Source organism: Oncorhynchus tshawytscha, linkage group LG06, assembly GCF_018296145.1.
Source record: "Oncorhynchus tshawytscha isolate Ot180627B linkage group LG06, Otsh_v2.0, whole genome shotgun sequence".
Taxonomy (NCBI): domain Eukaryota; kingdom Metazoa; phylum Chordata; class Actinopteri; order Salmoniformes; family Salmonidae; genus Oncorhynchus; species Oncorhynchus tshawytscha.
This window is the reverse complement of record NC_056434.1, coordinates 29,852,280-29,877,192: the sequence shown is the minus strand read 5'-3', so window position 1 is coordinate 29,877,192 and position 24,913 is coordinate 29,852,280. Positions and strand designations below refer to the sequence as shown.

Genomic DNA, 24,913 nt, shown 5'->3' with positions numbered 1-24,913 from the left:
TCAGTTTAAAGTTACTAATCTCTTAATTTGGTATATGAAGCCCTGTTACAAGGGCATCCTATTTTATCACAATGATTTAAAGGGATACTGCGAGATTCTGTTTTTCTACTTACCCCGCGTCCAATGAACTTGTGGATACCATTTTTATGTCTCTGTATGAAGGAAGTTTGGAGCTAGTTTCGCCAGCCAATGCTAACTAGCGTAAGCGCAATGACGAAGTCTTCAGGTACGCTAGCGTATGATGCGTAAAGGACTCGCCCTTTAAATCTTTACTTCAAATATGGTCATGCTTCCCCTAGAAGCTAGAAGTTGCCATTCATTGTTGATAACTCCTGATGCTTAAAGAAGCTTTCTTCCAACTTTCAAATATTCCGTGATTCTTCTCTTGCCTGTGGCCCAATTATTCACAACTGCCCAAATTTATCCCCCAGTGTTTTTCCCCCTCTTTTTTTATCATCAGCTTTATTTTGAAATGTAATAGATTGAAGCTCCATTTTTCACTTGGTCAGTGTATTCTGACATAATACACAGGCTACTGCATTATGCTATTCTACCTATTTCCTAGCTGGGATAATAAAGTCACCTACCTACTACTACCATTATGATTCAGTATTTTCTGCTTTATTCGGGAGGAATTTCACTTTTCTTAAAGTCAAATGATCACAGTTAGGCCATGCTGTCTTTTTTTTCTTCAGTAAAAAGGTGAGATGTGAAATAATCCTGTATTAATTAGACCCAACCCACCTCTACTAATGATTTCTTTGCATGTCCACTAAATTAGAACTTCAAACTAAAGGCCCAATGGATATTTCCTTGTACTTTGAATACGAGATGGTTTCTCGTAATAATTCAGTTTTCTTGGCAAGATCCTCCAAAAATCTTCACTTTGTTTTCACTTGTTGGTCATGAACTGACATCTTTGGTCGGAACCTGCCTCTATTTTTTTCTTGGCTTAATTGAATGTGTAAATAGATTTTAAGAACTATTTTTATTATTCTTGTTCATATTAAAATTATTTTTCAAATTTTTCTGATTTCCTTTCTTCCTTGGTGAATCTCTGCTGGTCATGTGTGGAAGTTTGAGGCCGGGTGCATGCAGAGGAAGCACATTTAGCATATTTTGTGCAGTTTAACTCCATGCATGATTACTATTGTTTTGTGTTTCGTTACAAATAAAGGAGCAGTAGTTTAGATACAACTAATAGTTCATCAATATCAGTTGGCCAAAAGTGGATTATGAGATTAACTCATGCCAGTGTGTGCTCAATTTGATTCCTGTGAACCCCCTAGTGGGCAGTTGAAGTAGTTTAGCCTAGCTTGACAGTAAAGTAATAATAAATCAAATTAATGTCACCAACTTATTGTCTATCTATTCTAATGAACATAGTGTAATCCCAAAAGTAGATCACAAGCCATGGGTTGTATGAACGACTTTGATTTGTCAGATATAAATAACGACTTTACATTATCCATGCTAAAATTATAAATTATACTGATCTGTAATGATTAACAGACATTTTGTAACATTCCATTTGCTTAGCTTTCACATGTATTTCCTGTTTTGTCTTTGTTGTTTTCAAATTATTCTGCTGTAAAATTTGTTGAATGCTTGCTATTAAATTGCATAATGCTGTGTTCATGTGCTCTCGGAATCATCGGAAATTTGGGACTGGGATACCCCCGGAAAGCTCCCAGAATTTACGTAATTACGAGTTTCCGACATCCAAAACCAATCATAACGAGCGCCCAAATATGAAATAGTCGTTGTACTCCTAATTTTTCCCCGTTCTGGTAGTTTTGAGTTTCCTACTAAAGGGTGAACGAAGCATAATAATATTTGACTTTAGATTTATCGTTAAAACACTTGTGAGAATCATAGATTTCTAAAGGTTTTCAATTATTGCTTTTGTGGAAATTTGAACAGCTGACTTGCATTACTTTTAGTATTCCATCCCCCCAAAATATTAACAATTGTCTAACGTTCATATTTGAAAATCATGGGCACAAGGTCATTTGGGGTGAATAGGGCTGAATCTTCAAATTATATTCACATTTTGTCCCATCTGTCTGCATATTACACATGTGTATGGTTAGTAAGCATTCAGTCCTTAATGCTCTTTTATATAAACATTCTGGATTTTGGGGGATTTATTTGAATTGCGAAATTTGTCACTGCATACTGCTATGATACAGACATTTTAACTTTGGGTTTCATTACCAACTCAACTTTCAGCTAGCTATTGAGCATTGGAATCGGAATCTTTTGTGGTGTTGTTGAAGCTCTTTTCGCAGGCAAATTCCAATTGATGGGATAGGACAAAAGTGAGGTCTTAATTAAATGTAATTGGGGTTTTCGACTCATTTTCTTTTTCTTAATTCCATTAAAGACCCCATTCTACTGGACATTGAAGTGGAGACAGCTGCTTTGTCATCAAGATGGCGCCGTTGATTTGGGAGCTAATTGGATTTTTGAAAAGCTGACTGGATTTTTCAGGATTTTATTTTACTGGATAAGATGCATCAATTGGAATTACATCAAACTTTGACATGGACTCTTGTGCTTTGGATGTGCTGGCAATTCTTTGGACTCAATTGTTTGAATATTGTAATGGTTTCCTTTACTGAGTTCAGTTACACTACCTTTTCTACTTCTGTGATTTCCTAATAGGATGTTATTTATGTTAAATAAAACATTGCAATTTTCACTTCTGACTTTCTTTCATTGATCAATATGCTACCCAAGAATGTTACAGGACTATTTGTCTTATCGCTAAATGTGAAAATTCTCTCCAACTGAATCAATTTTACTCAAATGTAATCCAGTTTCTGGTATTTTCTTGGGCTTCCGATTTACTCCTGTTTACTGGAAGGTATGATACGTTTGCCTTGTACAATCTAAATTTACATTTAATAGTGCTAGCTAAATTAGGCCTACTAACTTTAAATAAGATCTGGGGAATTGGAGGGTAAACGCAAGTAATACTTTACACAACTTTTTATTTTGTGAACTTTTACACCTATTACGCTAAAGTTTTTTTGCTCAACTGTTTACGCTACTCGTCTCCATTACGAGCAATACTTAACAATGTAGCAACTTCTTAAAACTATTTATATCCCGGGTTAATTTAATTGACCAGTTTATTACTTCCTACACTTTTGTAGGACTGTTCTGTATTCACAATCCGACTCGTAATTGGCGCAAACATTTATTTTTTAAGTAAGTCAAATGAAAGGGTATGGCTTCTAGTGATCAACGCATTCCATGGGGAATGAAGGGGCTGGCTGATCCATACAGTAATACTCTGCATTTCTACATAGCTCTCTCTACATAATACACAGTTGAAACAGCTTTTGGCAAAAACTGAAATGGTGGCCAAGGCTCTGCCTCTAAAATGGCTCCTGAAGTCATACTTCCTGTCTGAGCAGGAAGTGATGGGTCTTAGTGTTTAATTCTTTTTGTACAAATATTACCCTTATTGATAAAAACATTCTATATGGATATGACTTTGGCAAAGGCTATCCTCTTGAAGTGATGCAACTTTTTATGAAATAAAAATGTAATATAGGTTTGCCGTTTTTATACAAAATAAAGGGGGTGGGACTTTGGGACATCACCTGAGTGTGGGGTAAATGGAAATAACGTCAATCAAAGGCAAAGCTTTCAGAGCTAGGAAGGAGCTCTAGATGGCGGATGAGCCTTGGGAAGGGGAACAATTCATTGGGCTTTCGTCAGCCCTTTTTCTTTTTCATGAAATCAAGCTGGAATATGCCGCTCTATGAATATTTTTTTAATTTAAAATAAAAACTAGTACTATAGTGAACAGTAGATTAGGTTTACTGCTTTTATGAGTTTTTCGTCGTGTATATCGGTTTTACTGAGTGTATGCGCGAGTCGTTGTCTTCTCTGCCTAGGTCTGGCAGCCATGGCGCGCCTCCATTTTTCGTGTGCTCTGTGAAGAGCTCTAGCCTTTCGTCTCACGATCACTTGTGTTGACGCTTCAATATCCTATTAATGTCTTTCCCCCTAATGTTTATTTTCATTCAACCTTTTTTTTTTATATACCTTTTTTTGGGGTAATGAGTATTATATAGTCTATAGCCTACTTTGCGGATGTGAATCTAATACTTCATTATACCTTACTGTACATGGAATAGGTATGTTTACATTTTTATAAAGCCTACAATCGATTTAATTTTTATTTATCACATTTTGGTCGTCCTTTGTCTGATGACGCAGTTAGAATTGGTGCATGTGGCTCGGTCGGTGGATCTAATTGTAATTCTCAACACTTGGCTTTTTAATTACAGGATGTCATCAGTTGTCATTTATCCATCGATAATTTATATATTAATATATGTCCAATTTAAACGCCTGACACAACGTTGTCTTATTTCGTAACGTCAAGGATTTTACTGTCCTCTGAGAAAAACTATCTTATGGGACTTTTATGATAGTTCATCACTCTTCTAACTTTTGACAGCAAATACCAGCACATAAGACCATCAAATCCAACGTTTTCAAGATAAAACTATGATGAAGAATAAGAATAAAAAGCAAGAAGATGAAGGTTCGACTCAAAGCAATGCATCAAGGTACGATCATCTATTTAACTTTTTAGACATCTGTTTTCATTGTTTACCTTGACAAGCATGGTTGATCGCCTGTGGACACATTTGCTACATAGTTTTAACGATTTGTACCAGTTTCAAACCAATGACCTTGGTCTTGTTTAATAGCCACACCCTAATTTTGCTAGCATTTTGTTACACTAAAGACTGAACTTTCAGGCCCATGTTATTTCATCTTTACCCACATGTATACAACCTAGAATAAGTTTAATTGGCGCTTTTCCCAAGAACAAATGCATGATTTCAATGTTTGTTGTTCCATCGTTACTATGTGATATGACCTTGTCATATTAGTCGACACTGCATTGCACCATTTGTACATGCAACGCGTATTCTTTTTTCAAAGGTTTTAGAACTCTAATTTACTCATGTTAACAGCATGTGTGGCTGAAGGGAAGTATTTAAATAAATATCCAGTAGGCTCTATTCAACTTATTTTCTGCATTGGCAACTATGTAGGTAAGTTTAAAGACGCATTTGTCATCATTTGAAACAGTTGACAACATTGGTTTTAGTAAGCTTAAATGTGGGTAGCCTAAATTATAAAGTGTGTCGTATTTGAATGAGAACTGTTAAATGTATACTAGGCCTTACAGTTAATCACGACTGAATGTTCACTAGATTTTATTTTCTATTTAGGCTGTTGTAGATCTATTTACCTCCTGGATATTTTGTCTTCAGTTACTCCTTCATTTGTTACAGGCTTCTGTCCATAAGAAAGGGACCCTCTATTATTGTAGGCCTATTTGAAAACTGCTTCACTGATAGTCAGTCCTCTTGTAAATGTATTTCACTTTGACATGTTTTATGGATAGCCATTTTAAATAGTTATTAGGTAAGGTGTGTATATACTGAAAAAGTATGCATTCAGAGAACAATTTGAGGGGTTATTGGCATTGATGTAGCTCTTTCTGAAGTGCTCTTCACTGGTACACAAATCAGACTAACCATTGACATACTATATTTTGCACAGATTTGGTGTATTTGGTGCATTTTCGGATTTGATAGGACAGCTGATTCAATTGAGTGATGTCCTCAATGCACAGTAGCCCTTTATTCAGCTGTGCCTGTATTTGTGACCAAGAGGGGCTTATATTCTGATACCAAGGAATAGGCTACTAGCTAAGTGCCAGGATGGTAAATGTCATGTATTGCAGATGTTTTCATGGTCTCAACAACTTGAGCTATTAGATTATACTTTTATTTGTAAAATAATACAAAAGTTGGGATTCAAATGATTGAAATGTATTATATGTTTGCGTTGGAACACAACAATGTAATTTATTATAATAAATAAAAAGTTATACATGTGCACAGGTTATTTTGAGGCATACTTGTGTCAAATAACCATTCTTGCTTGCAAAATCATGGTAATCTTGAGTGGAACATAATATCTGCTTATCCATCATAGTGAAATCATTTCATTCTATTGGGGATGTTAAGTGTACATTGCTTACACCTCTTACATCTCTGAAAGTTTTAGAATTCAGTCATGGAATTTGCTGTCTTGTGTTGGCCTATGTATAATTGGTGACTGGATATCATAATTAAAGCCTGATGGGGCCAACATGTTGTCACCTATTACTTACCATAGGCCTACATGACTACTACAACTACAGGCCTGTTTGGGTTTCTCTTCAAGAGAGAAGTATTGCATTGGTTTTAGATTGTCAATCCATGCAAATGTTTCAGCTTAACTGCCCATAGCCCTTAATTCAATTGATAATGGGTCACATACATGACATGAAGACGTTGTCAAACAATTAAAGGCTGTGTAGTGCATTTTCTATCCTGTTGGCAGCCATTTTAATAACCATGCACATTTTATCCGAAGTCTGTCCCTCAAAATACTAATCCTCTACCACACTTTTGACTGCTCTCGTCCTGATAGAGGACTACTTTTCAAGCAAATGGAAGCAAAAGAAACTGGGAGAGCAGATCCCTTCAATAAATATTATTTTGAAATACAGGGCATGAAGTGGAGTCTGCTTTTTATTCACAAAATGGCTCTTGTTTTGTACTTTCTGTATTAAAAGTGTGCACAGAACTACAGGAAAGGGGAACAGGAAGTGTTTCAAAGGTCATAGGCTTTTTTATTTGGAGCTGTGATTGGCTCATTCCTCACCTAGCAACCCACCAGCCTGTAATCATTTACTTCAGTTTTTTGTCCCGCCTATGTCTAACTTCACATTCAATGAAGGGAGTCACTTGCTCATGGGGGTTTGAGCGTTTGTCACTGGGTGACTGACTGGTCAATAAATTACAATAACTTTATCACAATTCATTAGCTTTTGATATCACAATAACAAATCTTTCTTATCTGAATGGTTATATAAACATTTAATCAGTTAGATTTTCTATAGTTAGATGTATATTTTCAAATGAAATATTATGTACTAATAGAATAGCTCTAGTATTTATGCATATAACTGTCTGTCATAAGTGACTACACATAGGTAATAAAGCATGGCTACAAATGAAAGGATTGTTTTTGTTCTATTGTAGCAGCCTTCTCCATGTTTTAACCATTTTAAGGTAGGCTGACTGTGAATATGATCTATTTTGAAAATGAAATAATGCTGGATGTGGGTACCCCCTGTAGTCTGTTCAAGGTACTGCACATTCTGTTATTATGGGGCATAGACAGACAGGTTTACATTCTTGTAATTTGCTGGGTTTATTATGTAAGAATTACAGTTTTAATAAATAAATGTTAGTGATTAATGTGTTCTGGTTTATAAATGTTAGTGATTAATGTGTTCTGGTTTCATTAAATAAAGACATTCCATTTAAATTGAATAATGTTGACATTTCTTCTAATCTTTTTTTAGTTGCATGTAACATTTTCACGGTAAAGTACAGTATGAATATGGCATTTTTTGGTGAGATTGCTAAAAATGTGGAGTGTTTTGAATGTATCAGGGCATGGTTCTGTCATTGTTTACATACATTAGTTAAATGTAGCCTAATGTTTGCATTAACAAAATGATATGATGTGCTCTTGAGGTGAATATTACTTCAGGTCTAGATGTTATAATTGGTTGTTGGATAGAATCTCAGTAGGAGCTTCATGTTTGGTGGAGTCACTGTTGGCCCTATGTATGTACTGATGTGGCACTGGCAACCATAGGACTTATTTGGTGCCCTCTATTGTTTAAAAACAGTAATGGTTATTTGTGAAAGTTTGTAGGCTATGTTAGGAATTGAATGAATGCAAAGATATTTTTAGTGTGGGCAACTTTTAAATACTGTGAAAACATTTTTCAACATGACAATAATAGTATGGACATAAAACACATCCCAGATTGAGAAGCACTTGTGGTTTTCAGCAATTTCTCCTGCATGGGGTTATGGAAGTATTTTTAAAGATCTGTTTTAACAGGATTGGATTGGCATGGAGAGTGGTCTTGTTATGACAAAGTTAATCTGAGCACACTATGGTGACCTAATGATGTTTCCTTTCCACCTAAAGGCGTTAGCATTTTGTGTGTAGTCTTTTCAGTACTACATGAACTCCATTCACTTAGAAAACATGTTACACATTCTCCAACTTTTTGAACTTTGTGAAATAAGCCTCTTAACTTTCTACACACAAATCCTAGATGACATTGGCTGCTGTTGTGCCCTTGAGCAAGGTGCTCAACACCCCACAACAACAGCTCCATGGGTGCCCAGTGTGGCAGCCCCGTGCTCCAACCTCCAACCTGTATGTGTGTCTTTCAGAGGTGTTAGGATGAAGCGGAAGTCAAATTTCCTTTGGCCCTTGTGTACTATTTTGAATAATTAAGTGATCTTCATTTGTTGAGCCAAATCAGTGCTTGACAACAGTAGGTGGGAGATTGGAGAAACTGTTCATGAAATGGGCTTGTTATTGAAAAGGGAAATCTTTGCATAGCTTACCAAATGAAAGTACAGCACTATAAAAGGATGATATTAAGTAAATCTGGTAATATTTTAGACTTAAATTCCACATTTTTGATGCTATAGCAATTCGGCCTCAGAAGAATCGAACCACTCTGGGTTGGAGTCTGGGAGTCAGTCGGAGAGTGAGCAGGGCAGGGAGAGGAGAAGATTGCACCACTCAGGAGAGTCCAACAGCTCTTCTGAATCTGGGAGCCAGTCCGGGTCTGAGAGTGAATCCCAGCAGGCCTCGGCAGAGGTCAAGGACAGACAACCAGTTAAAAAGAAAGACAATCTGTCAGATGTGAAGAAGGTAAACAAAGCAGGGCCTGTACTGCAAACTAGTTTGCTTGAGTTATAATATGTAGGGCTGAAAGGCCGTTGCAGCGTTGGAAATAAATTGAAGCCCAATGCCAAGTCTGTGGTCTATGTAAATATAAATATATATATAAGCACCATTTCAGTTGAATGCATATAGTTATACCACAGACTTGGTATCCTACTTTCCCCATATTTGGTTATACCATTATTTACCTGATGATTATTTGCCTGATGGTTTCTAGATTGTAAATCAGATTTTCTATACCAGGCCAGAAGAAGACATGTACTGTATTTACATTTTAGTCATTTAGCAGACACTTATATAGAGCGTCTTCAGATTCCGTTCAGATTCAGAAGCAATTAGGGTTAAGTGCCCACAAGGGCACATCAACAGATTTTTCACCAAGTCAGCTCTGGGATATATTGCGCCATCAGTTACACAGCTTGTATGCATGGACACTGCATATTTAGAAATGGAGTCCTGTCTCAATTGGGTTGGAGACAGAAAATGGCAAGGATGCAATGATCCAATTTGGTATTTGATTCCAGATGTGGGAAGAGCATCCAGATGTCTATGGGGTCAGGCGATCAAATCGCAGTAGACAAGAACCTGCTCGTCTCAATATTGGAGCTGGGGTAAGAAGTGCAACATGAAATCTACTGAAATACTGCTGAATGGATATTCTTTAAAGAAAACTTCCAAAAAACTTCTAGTGTATGTCATGTGGGTTTATTGGTGTCTCAGTCAATTTAGCTGCAAAGCCTAATCTCTCATTGAGATGTAATCAATTTCAACACACTTGCAGGGTAGCAGTGACTCCGAAGGTGAAAGTCCTAAAAGAAAAGCACCACGACAGAAGAAGAAAGAGTGAGTATTGAGATTATTCGATTTGTAATTTTCAGTTTTATTTTCTTCTCGATTTTGATTGATTCTTATCCACTTAAATCTATCATGTCGTGGGATGAATTTATTATGTTGTGCCAAATTCTGCTCAATGTTGGGCTATGTGTAGAATAACTCATTTGAATCATGACTTAGGTCTACTTGTCAAATCAATTGTAAATGGGTTAGTTAAACCGACAAATGCCATAGATGACGTTCGTTATCTGTAGCACATGTTTGTATTACTGGCAATCCATGTTTTTTTTGCTTCCAAAATGCACTTTCTGCTATCCAATTAGACTCTTCCATAACCTTGGATCACATTCTTGCTTGATATCATGAACATATAGCCATAGTATCCCATGACACTCTGGATGTAAGTGCAAGACATATATTTGGTTTGATCTTTCAATTCAGTGGCGTTTGTATTTGTCATTATTTTTTCCAATAATTTTCTGGATACTGTCCTTGCCATTTTCATGCATATGTGGATATTTGTGCTTGTCTAAAGTGGCTCATTAGGAGATTCAGACAGCAAGACTGAGGTGGTCTTCAGAACTTTACTTTATGTTTAGTTACCTGATCAAATCTTGCTAACCAGAGCCCCCTAAGCCCGGTGTAGAGCATTAATAAACCCAAAGGGTGAACTTGTGGTATTTCTGTGTTGTAAGAAATACCTGGAAAAGTGATGAATCGGATGATGATGATGATGATGATGAGGAGGATGCCAGCAGTGCAGACAGTGAGCAGGAAGAGAAAAAAGTTAGATCCAGACGACTTCCTGCTAGAAGGTAAGGGTGTAGTGAAGCCTGGCCTTCAGACAGCTAATCTGTCCACTTTCATGTCCATTGTGTGATCAGAAACTGGCTGTTGTAGTGCTTTTTTGGCTTTGAAAGTGCTGTATGGCCGGGTTTCTTTTTAGCCTTCAGTCACATACAAAATATGAAATCGGTCAATTCCAATCTGATAATTGTTCAAAATGTTCTTCTGTGTATTATTTATTACTGTGCATTTAATATGTTGTATCAACTATGATATGCATTATTCTATTCTATATTGTTATATTGCAGTGAATATTTGCATTTAGACTCAGAAGGATGACCAAAAAAAGAACAGTTAAATCCTAAAGTCAACCAAAATGATGTTCTGATGAAGGCTTGCTAACATTATCAGCTACAGTGCCTTTGGAAAGTATTCAGACCCCTTGACTTTTTACACATTTTGTTATGCTACTGCTTCTAAAATTGATTAAATAAATAACATTTCTCCGCAATCTACACACAATACCCAATAATGACAAAGCAAAAACAGGTTTTTAGAAATGTGTTAAAAATAAATGTACATTCGTATTCAGACCCTTTGCTATGAAACTCGAAATTGAGCTCAGGTGCATCCTGTTCCCATTGATCCGTCCTTGAGATGTTTGTACCTGTGGTAAATTCAATTAATTGGACATGATTTGGAAAGGCACACACCTGTCTATATAAGGTCCCACAGTTGACAGTGCATATCAGAGCAACAACAAAACCATAAGGTCAAAGGAATTGTCCCTTGAGCTCCAAGACAGAACAGTGGTCTCCATCATTCTTAAGTGGAATAAGTTTGGAACCACCAAGAGCTGGCCTCCCGGCCAAACTGTGCAATTGGTGGAGAAGTGCCTTGGTCAGGGAGATTACCAAGGACCCGATGGTCACTCTGACAGAGCTCCAGAGTTCCTCTGTGGAGATGGGAGACCCTTCCAGAAGGACAACCATCTCAGCAGCACTCTACCAGTCAGGCCTTTATCGTAGAGTGGCCAGACGGAAGCCACTCTTCAGTAAAAGGCACATGACAGCCCACTTGGAGTTTGCCAAAAGGCACCTAAAGGACTCTCAGACCATGAGAAACAATATTCTCTGGTCTGATGAAACCAAGATTGAACTCTTTGGCCCGAATGCCAAGCGTCACGTCTGGAGGAAACCTGGCACCGTACCTACGGCAAAGCATGGTGGTAGCAGTATCATGGTGTGGGGATATTTTTCAGCGGCAGGGACTGGAAGACTAGTCAAGATCGAGGCAAAGATGAACGGAGCAAAGTACAGATAGATCCTTGATGATAACCTGCTCCAGAGCGCTCAGAACATCCGACTGGGGTGAAGGTTCACCTACTAACAGGACAATGCCCCTAAGCACACAGCTAAGACAACTCAGGACTTGAACCCGATCGAACATCTCGCTCTCGAGACCTGAAGATAGATTTGATGCAATGCTCCCCATCCAACCTGACAGAGCTTGAGAGTATCTGCAGAGAAGAAGGGGAGAAACTCCACAAATACAGGTGGGCCAAGCTTGTAGTGTCATACCCAAGAAGAGTCAATGCTGTATTCGCTGCCAAATGTGCTTAAACAAAGTACTGACTAAAGGGTACTTATGTAAATGTGATATTTCAGTTTTTATATTTGTAATACACTTGCAAAAATTTCTAAACCTGTTTTTGCCTTGTCACTGTGAGGTATTGTGTGTAGATTAAGGGGAAAAAAACAATTTAATCAATTTTAGAAGGCTGTAATGTAATAAAATGTGAAAAAATTTGAGGGATCTGAGTACTTTCCAAATGGACCGTACATTAAATATTTTTGTAGGCTTTAGGATCACTTGGTATTCTAAAGGCATTTAATTAAGAAATTCACCTGTAAGCCTATCAACAATAAATTATTAATATTGCTGAGGTTGGAGGGTTGAAAGCTGTCTCAAGGCCATTGGTGTGAGTCAGATTGTTAGGAGTGATTATAGTCAGCTAGAGCTGTTAGAGGAAAACTAGTAAGTAGGCTGTCTTGCAGAGTGGTTAGAAGTGGTATATGTGTGTATTTAACTCAATATTTTACAGACCAAAGAACAAATCATCTACAGTCAAAAAACAGCAGCCTCCAAAGGGAAGGAAAACCAGGAAACAAGAGTCATCTGTGGAGGAAGATGATGACGACGATGATGATGATGATGATGATGACGAAGATACCCCAAAGAGACAAACCCGGCGAAGGGTGTCTGCTAAAGTCAGGTATGTCAATGTTTCACTTGTTCAATATAAAAAATGAAGGAAATTGTTTACAGTGCATGACATGCATTGTGTTGGTTTGTTACAGTTACAAGGAGGACCAAAATGACTTTGAGACTGACTCTGACGACCTGATAGAGATGGATGGAGCTGAGGTGGAGCCGGAAGATGACAGCGAGACCATTGAGAAGATCATGGATACCAGGACAGGCAAAAAAGGAGGTGATACATCCTCACTTAGTATCTCACCTGTATTGTGTTAACCCATCTAGATAGACATTGCCAGCAGAAGGGTTTACTACAAAGCAGGATCAAGGAGTTAGACAGATAGCTTGCCTAAATATTCTGATAGGCTTGAAATGGGCATAGTCTAATTGATTCAACAAATGAAAACTCGTATCTAAGTTTCTCTTTTTAAATAAACCAGAATATACATTTTTTGTGGTTTATCAAAGTTAGCTGGATAACTAATTGATCCTGCTTTATAGTACACTCTGGTGTTGAAAGAGACAGTAACCGAGGTGCTCATATTACGATGCTAGACAAGATATCTGTTTACTCTAGCGGCTGCCTCCTGGTTAGGAATCTATACTGTGAATAATATTCAGACATTGAAAATATTAATGTCCGAATGTTGTGTGTGTATCCATTTTAGCCTGCGGGGCTTCCACTACCCAGTATGCTGTTGAGGAAAATGGGGACCCAGGAGCCGACTTTGACCCAGAGAAGGATGAGGGAGAGATCCATTACCTGATCAAGTGGAAAGGCTGGTCCTACATCCACAACACCTGGGAGAGCATTGAGTCCCTCACTCAACAGAAGGTCAAGGGACTCAAGAAACTAGATAACTTCAAGAAGAAGAACGATGAGCTCAGTGCTTGGTGAGGGCTTGTTGTGTACAAATGTAAAGTAGCTACAATTGAAGTTTTATCTTTCAGTGTTGTTCTTTTACTTGATGACACTGATTATCTTCCATAGGTTGAGCAAAGCATCCCCTGAGGATTCAGAATATTACAACTGCCAGCAAGAGCTAACCACTGATTTAAATAAGCAGTTCCATATTCTGGAGAGAGTCATTGGTAAGAAACTAAACTCCTTTGAAATGTGTCTTCATTGACTAGCGGCAATGGTTCATCGATGAAAATATATTTGACAAAATTGTGATTATTACAACAGACTTACCTTCTTTCTTCACACTTTATAATATATTTACAGAATTAGTGTAATCAACAATTATAGCTATTTGGGGAATGTCATTTGAGATGTTATTATTATTATTTTCAGCGACTAAAACCGGGAAGACACAGGGTCTCTCGGATTTTCCTTGTAAGTCCCTCATGTCATCACCAACATTATCATACACTATCAAATCAAATCAAATTTTATTTGTCACATACACATGGTTAGCAGATGTTAATGCGAGTGTAGCAAAATGCTTGTGCTTCTAGTTCTGACAATGCAGTAATAACCAACAAGTAATCTAACTAACAATTCCAAAACTACTGTCTTATACACACAAGTGTAAGGGGATAAAGAATATGTACATAAAGATATATGAATGAGTGATGGTACAGAGCGGCATAGGCAAGATACAGTAGATGGTATCGAGTACAGTATATACATATGAGATGAGTATGTAAACAAAGTGGCTAGTGATACATGTATTACATAAAGATGCAGTAGATGATATAGAGTACAGTATATACGTATACATATGAGATGAATAACGTAGGGTATGTAAACATTATATTAGGTAGCATTGTTTAAAGTGGCTAGTGATATATATACAAAAGTATGTGGACACCTGTTAAAATAAGTGGATTCTGCTTTTTCAGCTACACCCATTGCTGACAGGTGTATAAATTCAAGCACACAGCTATGCAATCCCCATAGACAAACATTGGCAGTAGAATGACCTTACTGAAGAGCTCAGTGAATTTCAATGTGGCACCGTCAAAGGAGGCCTCCTTTCCAACAAATTAATTCATCAAATTTCTGCCCTGCTAGAGCTGTCCCGGTCAACTGTAAGTGCTGTTATTGTGAAGTGGAAACGTCTAGGAGCAACAACGGCTCAGCCGCGAAGTGGTAGGCCACTCAAGTTCACAGAATGGAAGTGCTGAAGTGCGTAGTGGGTAAAAATCATCTGTCCTCGGTTTCAACGCTCACTACCAAGTTCCAAACTGCCTCTGGAAGCAACGTCAGCACAAGAACTGTTCGTCTGGTGCTTCATGAAATGGGTTTCCATGGCCGAGCAGCCGCACACAAGCCTAAGATCACCATGCGCAATGCCAAACGTTGGCTGGAGTGGTGTAAAGCTCACCGCCATTGGACTCTGGAGCAGTGGAAACACATTCTCTGGAGTGATGAAGTATGCTTCACCATCTGTCAGACCGACGGACGAATCTGGGTTTGGCTGATGCCAGGAGAATGCTACCTGCCCGACTGCATAGTGCCAATTTAATGCTACAGCATACAATGACATTCTAGACGATTCTGTGACTCCAATTTTGTGGTAACAGTTTGGGGAAGGCCCTTTCCTGTTCAGCATGACAATGCCCTTGTCTGTGCACAAAGTGAGGTCCAGAAATGGTTTGTTGAGATCTGACTTGCCTGCACAGAGCCCTGACCTCAACCCCATTGAACACCTTTGGGATGAATTGGAACGCTGACTGTGAGCCAGGCCTAATTGACCAACATCAGTGCCCAATCTCACCAATACTCTTGTGGTTGAATGGAAGCTAGTCCCCACAGCAATGTTCCAACATCTAGTGGAAAGCCTTCCCAGAAGAGTGGAGGCTGTTATAGCAACAAAGATGGGGCCAATTACATATTAATGCCCATGATTTTGGAATGAGATGTTTGACGAGCAGATGTCCACATATGTTTGGTCATGTAGTGCATCTTCATTATCATACTAAGCACATTTTGAATAAAACCTTCTGAAAAACATTTTCACTGAAGATGTTGTTTTCACTGTACACCAGCTCACAGCCACAAGAATGGTGCTTCTTCCAATGAGCCAGAGTACCTGTGTAAGTGGATGGGCCTGCCTTATTCAGAGTGCAGCTGGGAGGATGGAGCTCTGCTGGGGAAGAAGTTCCAGCACTGTATAGACGGCTTCACCAACAGGAACTCCAGTAAAACAGTCCCCTCCAAAGACTGCAAAGTGAGTGAGGAAAGTGTCCCGACTAGATAGATTGCACATCAATACTCATCACAATTGTTTTATTTAAACATTTACTAATATCAGCTAGAACACAAAAATGTACAATATGTAGCTATGATAATTTCAGAACAGTGCAGTGATTTTCTAACTCTAATTTCAGGTGTTGAAACAGAGGCCCAGATTTGTTGCACTAAAGAACCAGCCATCGTACATTGGGGATGAGAACCTGCAGCTGAGAGATTACCAGTTAGATGGACTGAACTGGCTGGCTCACTCCTGGTGCAGGTATACATCAAGTCACGAGGGACACTAGAGAAACAGTAGAGATTATTACTGTTTTAATCATATCATTTAGTGGATGTACTGATACTGTACTGAGGTGTACTGTTAATTACCTGGAATTAGGTAGTTCGTAGGTCATTTTAGCATTAATGTAACCCTAATAAGACTCCATGTTCTGTGTTTTTCAGGTGCAATAGTGTGATCCTGGCTGATGAGATGGGTCTGGGGAAAACCATCCAGACCATCTCGTTCTTGTCCTACATGTTCCACCAGCACCAGCTGTATGGGCCCTCCCTGGTGGTGGTACCCCTATCCACCCTCACCTCCTGGCAGAGAGAGTTTGACACCTGGGCCCCCGATATGAACGTGGTGGTCTACTTGGGAGACGTGATGAGCAGGAAATCGGTACGGAAATCTCCTCTTTACAAAACTCGAAAGAAGCGTTGTAGTCTTGTTGCCAACCAAAAATGAATGTCCCCCTCTTTCATTTTTTATTTAACCTTTATTTAACTAGGCAAGTCTGTTAAGAACAAATTCTTATTTATGGGTTAAGTGCCTTAAGGGGCAGAATGACAGATTTTTACCTTGTCAGTTCGGGGATTTGATCTAGCAACCTTTCGGTTACTGGCCTAACGCTCTAACTACTAGGCTACCTGCCGCACCTCTGCTTTGCTTTTGTGTTGAACAGATCCGTGACTATGAGTGGGTATGCCATCAGACAAAGAGAATAAAGTTCAATGCACTTATAACCACGTATGAAATTCTACTGAAAGACAAGGTAAGGCATCTGTATTTCTTGGAAGCATTTTCAGACAGATGCATTTCGATATACTGAATCGGCTTCGATTTGTACTGGCCAAAATAGTACACATTTTGTGATTATTTAAAATATAAAAAAGACAAAACATTTAATTGTTTGATTGAATACAACTCTCCACTCACTCAATGTGTGTGGTCTGTCCATAGGGGGTGTTGGGGAACATAAACTGGGCTTTCTTGGGTGTGGATGAAGCTCACAGGCTAAAGAATGACGACTCCCTGTTGTACAAAACCCTGATCGAGTTCCGGTCCAACCACAGACTTCTTATCACAGGGACACCACTGCAGAACTCTCTCAAAGAGCTGTGGTCCCTTCTGCACTTCCTTATGCCTGACAAGTATGTACTTCTCCTCTCTATAAAATGCATCATGTATATTTTGGCAAATGTGGACTTTGAGAAGAACAACCTGTGCATTTGTATTCATTTACAGTGTTCTTATCTCGATGCAATTGTACTCTCCCCCTCTGAAGGTTTGAAAATTGGGAAGATTTTGAAAGTGAGCATGGTAAAGGGACTGACAATGGCTACCAGAGCCTTCACAAAGTCCTTGAGCCCTTCCTCCTGAGGCGTGTAAAGAAGGATGTGGAGAAATCCCTGCCTGCCAAGGTAGAACAGATCCTCCGTGTGGACATGTCTGCTGTGCAGAAGCAGTACTACAAGTACGTTCCCTCAAATGTTGCGCTTCTGTCTATCCATGTCTGCCTGTCTGGACAGATGATTTGAGCAGTATCTAAGGTCTTACTCCTTGTCCCTGAAGTTAACTGGTGGTGTGTTTTGGTGCTTGTTTCAGGTGGATTCTGACCAGGAACTTCAGAGCCCTGCAGAAAGGCACCCGCGGCAGCTCCTCTGGCTTCCTCAACATCGTCATGGAGCTGAAGAAGTGCACTAACCATGGTTTCCTCATCAAACAGCCTGAGGAAGAGTGTGACACTCCACAGGAGCACCTGCAGGTAGGACTAGCAAGAAGAGCTCAGCTCAGCGCATTATGGCAAAAGATGTGTTATGTCCATGTGATAATACAGTGGACTAATTATCTCTACTTTTGCTGTTTTGAACATTTAGAAATACCCTCATTGGTTAAAATGGCAGCAGAGCATGATTACATGTAGCCACACTAACGTATCGGTTTGTTAGAGGGTGGAGAAGAGATGTTAATTTCCCTAAGGTTGACCTTTTGCTTATCTCAGGCGTTGGTGAGGGGCAGTGGGAAGCTGGTTCTTCTGGACAAGCTACTGACCAGACTTCGGGACAGGGGTAACAGAGTCCTCATCTTCTCCCAGATGGTGCGCATGTTGGACATCCTGGCTGAGTACCTGGCCCTGAAGCGCTACCCATTCCAGGTAGGGTATAACACAGCCCAGGGGATGGCAAGGCAGCAGGTCCAACCCTTCAGTAGTGTACCTGCTGTTCTTTTATTCTGCATGACTTGTCCTTGTTCTCTTACGTCTCCATTAAATGTTAATACATCTTTATTATGGTGACTTAGTGAGGGTGTTTTCAGTAGCTGTTGAGATATTGGAGCAGTGTTGGAGTCCACTCAGATGTTAACCGACTCATGTGTCAGTGTTGCCGCAAACATGCTCTTGCATAGTTATTTTTATCCTCAAGTTATTTTTGATGGGGACTGGCTGGTCCCCAGAGCCAGAGTGACCACTGGGTCTTAGCACAGGTAAAGAACTAGACATAGTTTTAATGTTGTAATTATCTTTGACAATATGCTGCTTGCCTGATGGATCATATAATGCCATGTATAGATGAGCATTCCCAAGTGGGATCTTAGGGTTTGGAGTTCAGGCAAGGTTCCAAGGCCTGAGAACTCTCTCCTTCCCTCTCTTCTCAGCGCCTGGATGGCTCCATAAAGGGAGAAATACGAAAACAAGCACTTGACCACTTTAATGCTGAAGGTTCTGAGGTATGTCATCTATACTATGTTTTAGCTATTGCAGATTGCAGGTCTGAACATTCGAGGCGTTGATATTTGAAGTGTCTATGTCAGCCCTGAATCTGCGTCGGAACTCCGTTGGTATGCATTTCACTTACTCAGCGACGTATCTACCTGAAGATAACCATAGTGATACCATACATTAACATGACAGCCAGTACATTGTTTCATCTAGTGTTAAGATGTATTTTCCTCAGAAGTTATCATATTCTTTTGAGGTAAATTTAGCAAGACACATTTACTGACCTGTGATAGCGTAGCTCAACCAAGTAAAAACAAAATGGCCGTGACTGTTACCTGGTGTGTTTTACCACATCAGGTAATACTTTATTTGGATCGTCCCAAGTAGATGGTTTGTAGATGTTCAATAACTGTCAACATTTCAACTAACTATCTACTAACCCTAGCTCAAATCTTAACCCTTATCCTAACACTTGTTCTAAACCTCACCTTTACTGTAACCTTAACAAGCAGTTTCTTATCAATAGGTAGTTTGTTGATATATGACCATCTGTGGATCATCTATATGGGAATATCCAAATAAAGTGTGAACCCACACCATAAAAGCCACAAGAACAGTTATCAGACTTGACATGTTCTCTACTTCAGGCATTTTGTCCCTTCACCTGTGATGTTCAGCAGGTTTGGTGTGATGCACTATGTGATTTGTTTTGAGAATAGAAATCCCCCCTCTCTGTCCAGGACTTCTGTTTCCTGCTGTCCACAAGAGCTGGAGGTTTGGGTATCAACCTTGCCTCTGCAGACACTGTGGTCATCTTTGACTCTGACTGGAACCCTCAGAACGACCTGCAGGCTCAGGCCAGGGCTCACAGGATTGGCCAGAAGAAGCAGGTATCTACAACTAGACCCACTGTCCTAAGTATTAAGGGAAGGTTTAGCTAAGCACAAGATTGTTGGTCTGATTCTGGTGACTTGATCCTAATGAATAAAACCTGTGAGGTACAGTAGGACGTTAGTAATCAGTTTGGCATACGTTTTCTTTGGCAGAGCCATCATGGAAAATGTTTGTCTTCCAACTTTGTGAGTGAGACGTTTAGATGTCTCCTTGTATTTCTGAACAGGTGAATATCTATCGCTTGGTCACAAAGGGATCTGTGGAGGAGGACATTATTGAGAGGGCCAAGAAGAAGATGGTTTTGGACCATCTTGTAATTCAGAGAATGGACACCACTGGTCGAACTGTATTGGATAACAACTCCGGAAATTCAAAGTGAGGAAACTTCACCATGCGGTCTACTAGTCTTTGAGTGATATTTTGCTTTGACTGAAAACATGAGGTCCCTCAGTTTCTTAACTTAACATCAACATCTTTTCACAGCTCCAACCCATTCAATAAAGATGAGTTGACTGCCATTCTGAAGTTTGGAGCTGAAGATCTGTTCAAAGAGGCAGAAGGAGAGGAGACTGAACCTACGGTACACAGACACGCATTTCTATTGATTATGTACTCTGTTGAAAGTTAAATTGTATGAGTGATCGATTTTCAAACTTCCAGATTTGCAGAATGTCTGCGTTTCTTGTCCTTTACATTGTACCTTTCTCTTTTCGCCCTTGCAGGAGATGGATATTGATGAGATCTTGCGGTTGGCTGAAACCAGAGAAAGTGACCAGGGATCAAGTGCCACAGATGAGCTTCTCTCTCAGTTCAAGGTACCTAGAAGTTGAACCAACTCTCAGCCTGCTTTTCACAATACTTCTCTGAATACCTTTAGCTACTATTCTAACTAAAGATAGAATATTATTCCCAGTCTCAGACAGTACATGTGTGTCTCCCTCCAGGTGGCCAACTTCTCCAACATGGAGGAGAGTGCTCCAGAGATGGTGGAGCGGATGGTGCCTGACTGGGACGACATCATCCCGGAGGACCAGCGGCGGAGGCTGGAGGAGGAGCAGAAGCAGAAGGAGATGGAGGACATCTACATGCTGCCTAGAAGCAGGAGCTCCAATAAGAGGGTATACAGGAGAGAACACACATCTCACGTTAGATCTCTTGAGCATGACAGAGATGTGACTACTCCATGGTGCAGCTCAGGTGCCTGTGTGTGAAGGGGCTTCCCCAGGGAATGTGTGTGCTGCTGAACTGTTTACTTTCATCCTCTCCTGCTCTCTGTCGGGGGACTGGGGGTCTGATGGGGTGGTAATGAGGTGTTTACTGCCTCACGGTGTAGGTGAATCCCTGGTGATTCCACTGCGTGTGTATGTGAATCTCCTGCATGAGAAGCTTCCTTAATGAATCATTAGGGCTTATAGCAGCATTGTCCCTTGTGATGCAACAGTGGGTATTTATATCACACAGATAAACTTCAACAGCATAGGATATTATCCAAATTCATGAAATGCATGGAAGAGTCACCTCAATTATTCATTAGTGTGATTCAATTATAATTCTTGATTAGATTTTCTCTTGATTTTATTTAATATTATAGTAGAGAAAACAAACATCCTTAAACATTTCAGCATTCAGAAGTATTCATAACTCAAAAAGGCATTGGGCAATTACAATCAGTAGGAAATAGGATTTGCTTGTTGTGTCTGAAGGTTGTATTGTGTCTATTAATTGCAGGCCCAAGCCAACGACAGTGACAGTGACGTTGGCTCCAAGCTGAAGCACCGCTCCTCGGGCTCCGAGAGCGAGACGGACGACAGCGGCGATGACAAGAAGCCAAAGAGGAGAGGCAGGCCCAGAGCCCGCAAGAACAACGTGGAGGGTTTTACTGATGCAGAGATCCGCAGGTTTGTAGGTCTCTTTGGCCATTTAGACTGATTTTTAGAATGATTTCTCAGTGTTTCATTAAACACTTAGTTCATGTTTTACACTTTCCTTCACCAGGTTCATCAAGGCTTATAAGAAATTTGGAGCTCCGCTTGAAAGGCTGGAGGGCATTGCCCGGGACTCAGAGCTGGTGGACAAATCCCAGGCAGACCTGAAGAGACTGGGCGAGCTGATCCATAGCAGCTGTGTGACGGCTGTCCAAGAGCATGAAGAGCACCTCAGAGAGAATCCCAGTGAAGGTGAGTGTGTCTGACTGCTTCCGACGGCCTGCCTGCCTGTCTGTCTGACGGCCTGCCTGATTCAGATTTTTAGGAATCAGGGCTTAGAATGTGTGTGCTAATGTTTTGACTCATGCATACCCGGTTCCTTTAGCCAAAGGCCCTGGGAAGCGCAGAGGTATTAACATCAAGATCTCAGGAGTGCAGGTCAATGCCAAGTCCATCATTCAGCACGAGGAGGAGTTTGAGCCACTGCACAAAGCTGTGCCAGCTAATCCTACTGAGAGAAACCAGTAAGTTACCATTGCAGATATATCTGAGGCCTGTGAAACATTTTATCAGATGAAAATAAATATTACTATAACAGATGTGGGTCAAAGAGGTAACAACTGATGCAGACACCAGGGCATTGTCATGATGGGCTGCAGTAGCAGAGGGTTTGACCACCTCTCCTCTTTTCGCCACAGATTCCAACTGACCTGCAGAGTGAAGGTGCCTCACTTTGACGTGGACTGGGATCTGCAGGATGACACTCAACTGTTGCTGGGGGTCTATGAGCATGGCTACGGAAACTGGGATCTGATGAAGACCGACCCCGATCTCAAACTCGCAGACAAGGTAACCGTCAGAATAAAAAATGTTCTCAGAAAGCTGTGGAACTCGATGAAACTATAAAGCTGTGTGTTAGATTGGCTCCTGTTAACAAATTGTATTCTATATGCACAGATTCTCCCAGATGACCCAGAGAAGAAACCTCAAGGGAAGCAGTTGCAGGCCAGATCAGACTACCTTCTGAAGATGCTGAAGAAAGAAGCGGACTGTAAAGATGTTACTAAGGAGGAGGTTAGAAAAGACATGGCTGCTCTGTTTAACAGGACCTCTCTTAAATAATAAATGTACAGTCTGTCTGGTATTGGTTTCTGCACAGTATATACCCCATTGGCTCATCATATCTCTCCCCCCCTCCCAGGCCAAAGTGAAGAAGAGGAAGCCTCGGGTGAAGAAAGAGAACAAGGCCCCTAAAGATGAACAGGGCAATGACATCTCCTCCCCCCGCATGTCAGACAACCCCTCAGAGGAAGGGGAGGTGAGGGTAAGTCATCTCAAAACACCCAGCTCTACCTGCCTATCAACCACCAGCCTTTTCACAAGGGAGTTTCTTGTTGGTTACAGAATACCGGGATAGAGAAAACAAGGGAAATGTGATGCAGTCTTTGTTGGTAGTCCACCAGAACTAGTTTACTTATTTACCATTCCGTGTTCTTTATTTAACCAGGATGACGGGACTGAAAAAACTCCCACAAAGAAGAGGCAGAAGAAAAAGGATAACAAAGAGAACAAAGAAAAACACGGAACTCCTAAAAAAGAGAAGGACGCGGACAAAGACAAAAAACGTCCGAAGCCAAAAAAAGAAAAGGTACTTTGGTAGTGGCAAACTTTATGCCTTGTGCTGCGGTAGTATACAATCTCACACCCACTAACCATTTCTGTTTCCAAACAAATGGGGGAACATGTAGCTTTGTCTGTGTTGTTGGTGGTGGATTTAGGAGCAAGATGGGGTGTACAGATTAGGTTATAAGATTGCTCCTGGATCACCGGGAGGGATAGTGTCACTGTGCGGGTGTTTGTATGGAGATCTGTGTTAACCTGCTTGGTGGTGTGTCTGTTTGTTTATCTGTGTCTCAGGCAAAAGGAGCTAAAGGGAAGAAGCCCCAGGGGCCGGTCCACATTACTGCTGGGAGTGACCCTGTTCCCATCGGAGAGGAGGACGATGAGCTGGACCAAGAGAACTTCAGCATAGTGAGTTATTGCACCCTGTAATGACTAGAGCATGGCCATGCTAGTTACCTACCGGCGTGGACAGGATAAGGAAACATATTAACTACATTGAAGACTAATGTAGGTGTTAATAAGCCATGTAATATGTCAAACATAATGGATGTTCTGTTACAGCTGAGGATAATTGAAACAAGGATCATCTTTGGCTTTGCACTCTCTTGTACTTAGCGGAGTAAACTGTCTGTGTGTGTTTGTCCAGTGTAAGGAGCGCATGAGGCCGGTGAAGAAGGCCCTAAAACAGCTGGATAAGCCTGACGAGGGCCTGTCTGTTCAGGAGCAGCTCCAACACACACGCACCTGCCTGCTAAAGATAGGAGACCGCATCACTGAGTGCCTTAAAGCCTACAGCGACCCAGATCATGTCAAAACATGGCGTCGGTAAGCCCTCAGCCAACCATAAGTTATAAACTGAGTGTACAAAAAATTAGGAACATCTTTCCAATATTGAGTTGCATCCTTTTTTGTATGGATTCTACAAGGTGTTGAAAGCGTTCCACAGGGATGCTGGCCCATGTTGACTTCAATGCTTCCCACAGTTGTGTCAAGTTGGCTTGATGTCGTTTTGGGTGGTGGACCATTCTTGATACACACGGGAAACAGTTGAGCGCTTTATTTAACCTTTCGCCTCCCTTTCATCTACACTGATTTGAAGTGGATTTAACAGGTGACATCAATAAGGGATCATAGCTTTCACCTGGTCAGTCTGTCATGTGAAGAACAGGTGTTCCTAATGTTTTGTACACTCAGTGTATGCACTGAAGGTTTGATTATGAAACCAACTCCTTGGTCATTTAGATCAATCTATGTTTTTAATTCTGATGCCATTGAGTTTCATTAAAATAGTTCTCCATATTAAGGGTAAGTCTGTGACTTAACATGACTTACCAAGATGGCTTTGTTTGGCAGGAACCTCTGGATTTTTGTGTCTAAGTTCACAGAATTTGGAGCGAGGAAGCTTCACAAGCTGTACAAGATGGCTCAGAAGAAGCGGTCTCGGGAGGAGGAGGTGAGCTGGTCTCTTTTCTCCTAGTATGAAAACTCACAGGCTTCTGTAACAAGTACAACCAGACAAATGTTATTTTTGC

General features: G+C 40.4%; 1 protein-coding gene across 8 annotated transcripts in view; it reads left to right on the top strand.

Annotated features, from left to right (window-relative positions):
* Positions 1-24,913, top strand: part of chd2 (chromodomain helicase DNA binding protein 2) — a 34,542-nt gene that overhangs the window by 6,842 nt on the left and 2,787 nt on the right. For 3 of the 8 annotated variants that reach the window (XM_042323155.1, XM_042323154.1, XM_024423556.2), the window contains exons 5-39: positions 2,387-4,154; positions 4,481-4,592; positions 8,616-8,841; positions 9,399-9,485; positions 9,656-9,717; positions 10,404-10,523; positions 12,599-12,769; positions 12,855-12,988; positions 13,422-13,647; positions 13,745-13,845; positions 14,051-14,092; positions 15,751-15,941; positions 16,093-16,217; positions 16,403-16,619; positions 16,903-16,992; positions 17,181-17,371; positions 17,506-17,694; positions 17,826-17,985; positions 18,223-18,375; positions 18,876-18,947; positions 19,680-19,829; positions 20,060-20,208; positions 20,317-20,413; positions 20,556-20,648; positions 20,778-20,951; positions 21,562-21,731; positions 21,829-22,010; positions 22,144-22,282; positions 22,457-22,607; positions 22,716-22,832; positions 22,960-23,082; positions 23,266-23,406; positions 23,676-23,789; positions 24,028-24,206; positions 24,735-24,834. In XM_042323155.1, coding sequence (XP_042179089.1) covers positions 4,531-4,592; positions 8,616-8,841; positions 9,399-9,485; positions 9,656-9,717; positions 10,404-10,523; positions 12,599-12,769; positions 12,855-12,988; positions 13,422-13,647; positions 13,745-13,845; positions 14,051-14,092; positions 15,751-15,941; positions 16,093-16,217; positions 16,403-16,619; positions 16,903-16,992; positions 17,181-17,371; positions 17,506-17,694; positions 17,826-17,985; positions 18,223-18,375; positions 18,876-18,947; positions 19,680-19,829; positions 20,060-20,208; positions 20,317-20,413; positions 20,556-20,648; positions 20,778-20,951; positions 21,562-21,731; positions 21,829-22,010; positions 22,144-22,282; positions 22,457-22,607; positions 22,716-22,832; positions 22,960-23,082; positions 23,266-23,406; positions 23,676-23,789; positions 24,028-24,206; positions 24,735-24,834 — 4,698 coding nt within the window. In that variant the 5' untranslated portion in view covers positions 2,387-4,154; positions 4,481-4,530. Of the gene's footprint in view, positions 1-2,386; positions 4,593-8,615; positions 8,842-9,398; positions 9,486-9,655; positions 9,718-10,403; positions 10,524-12,598; positions 12,770-12,854; positions 12,989-13,421; positions 13,648-13,744; positions 13,846-14,050; positions 14,093-15,750; positions 15,942-16,092; positions 16,218-16,402; positions 16,620-16,902; positions 16,993-17,180; positions 17,372-17,505; positions 17,695-17,825; positions 17,986-18,222; positions 18,376-18,875; positions 18,948-19,679; positions 19,830-20,059; positions 20,209-20,316; positions 20,414-20,555; positions 20,649-20,777; positions 20,952-21,561; positions 21,732-21,828; positions 22,011-22,143; positions 22,283-22,456; positions 22,608-22,715; positions 22,833-22,959; positions 23,083-23,265; positions 23,407-23,675; positions 23,790-24,027; positions 24,207-24,734; positions 24,835-24,913 lie in introns of all 8 variants that reach the window. The other 5 variants (XM_042323156.1, XM_042323159.1, XM_042323158.1 and 2 more) reach the window with 5 other exon arrangements.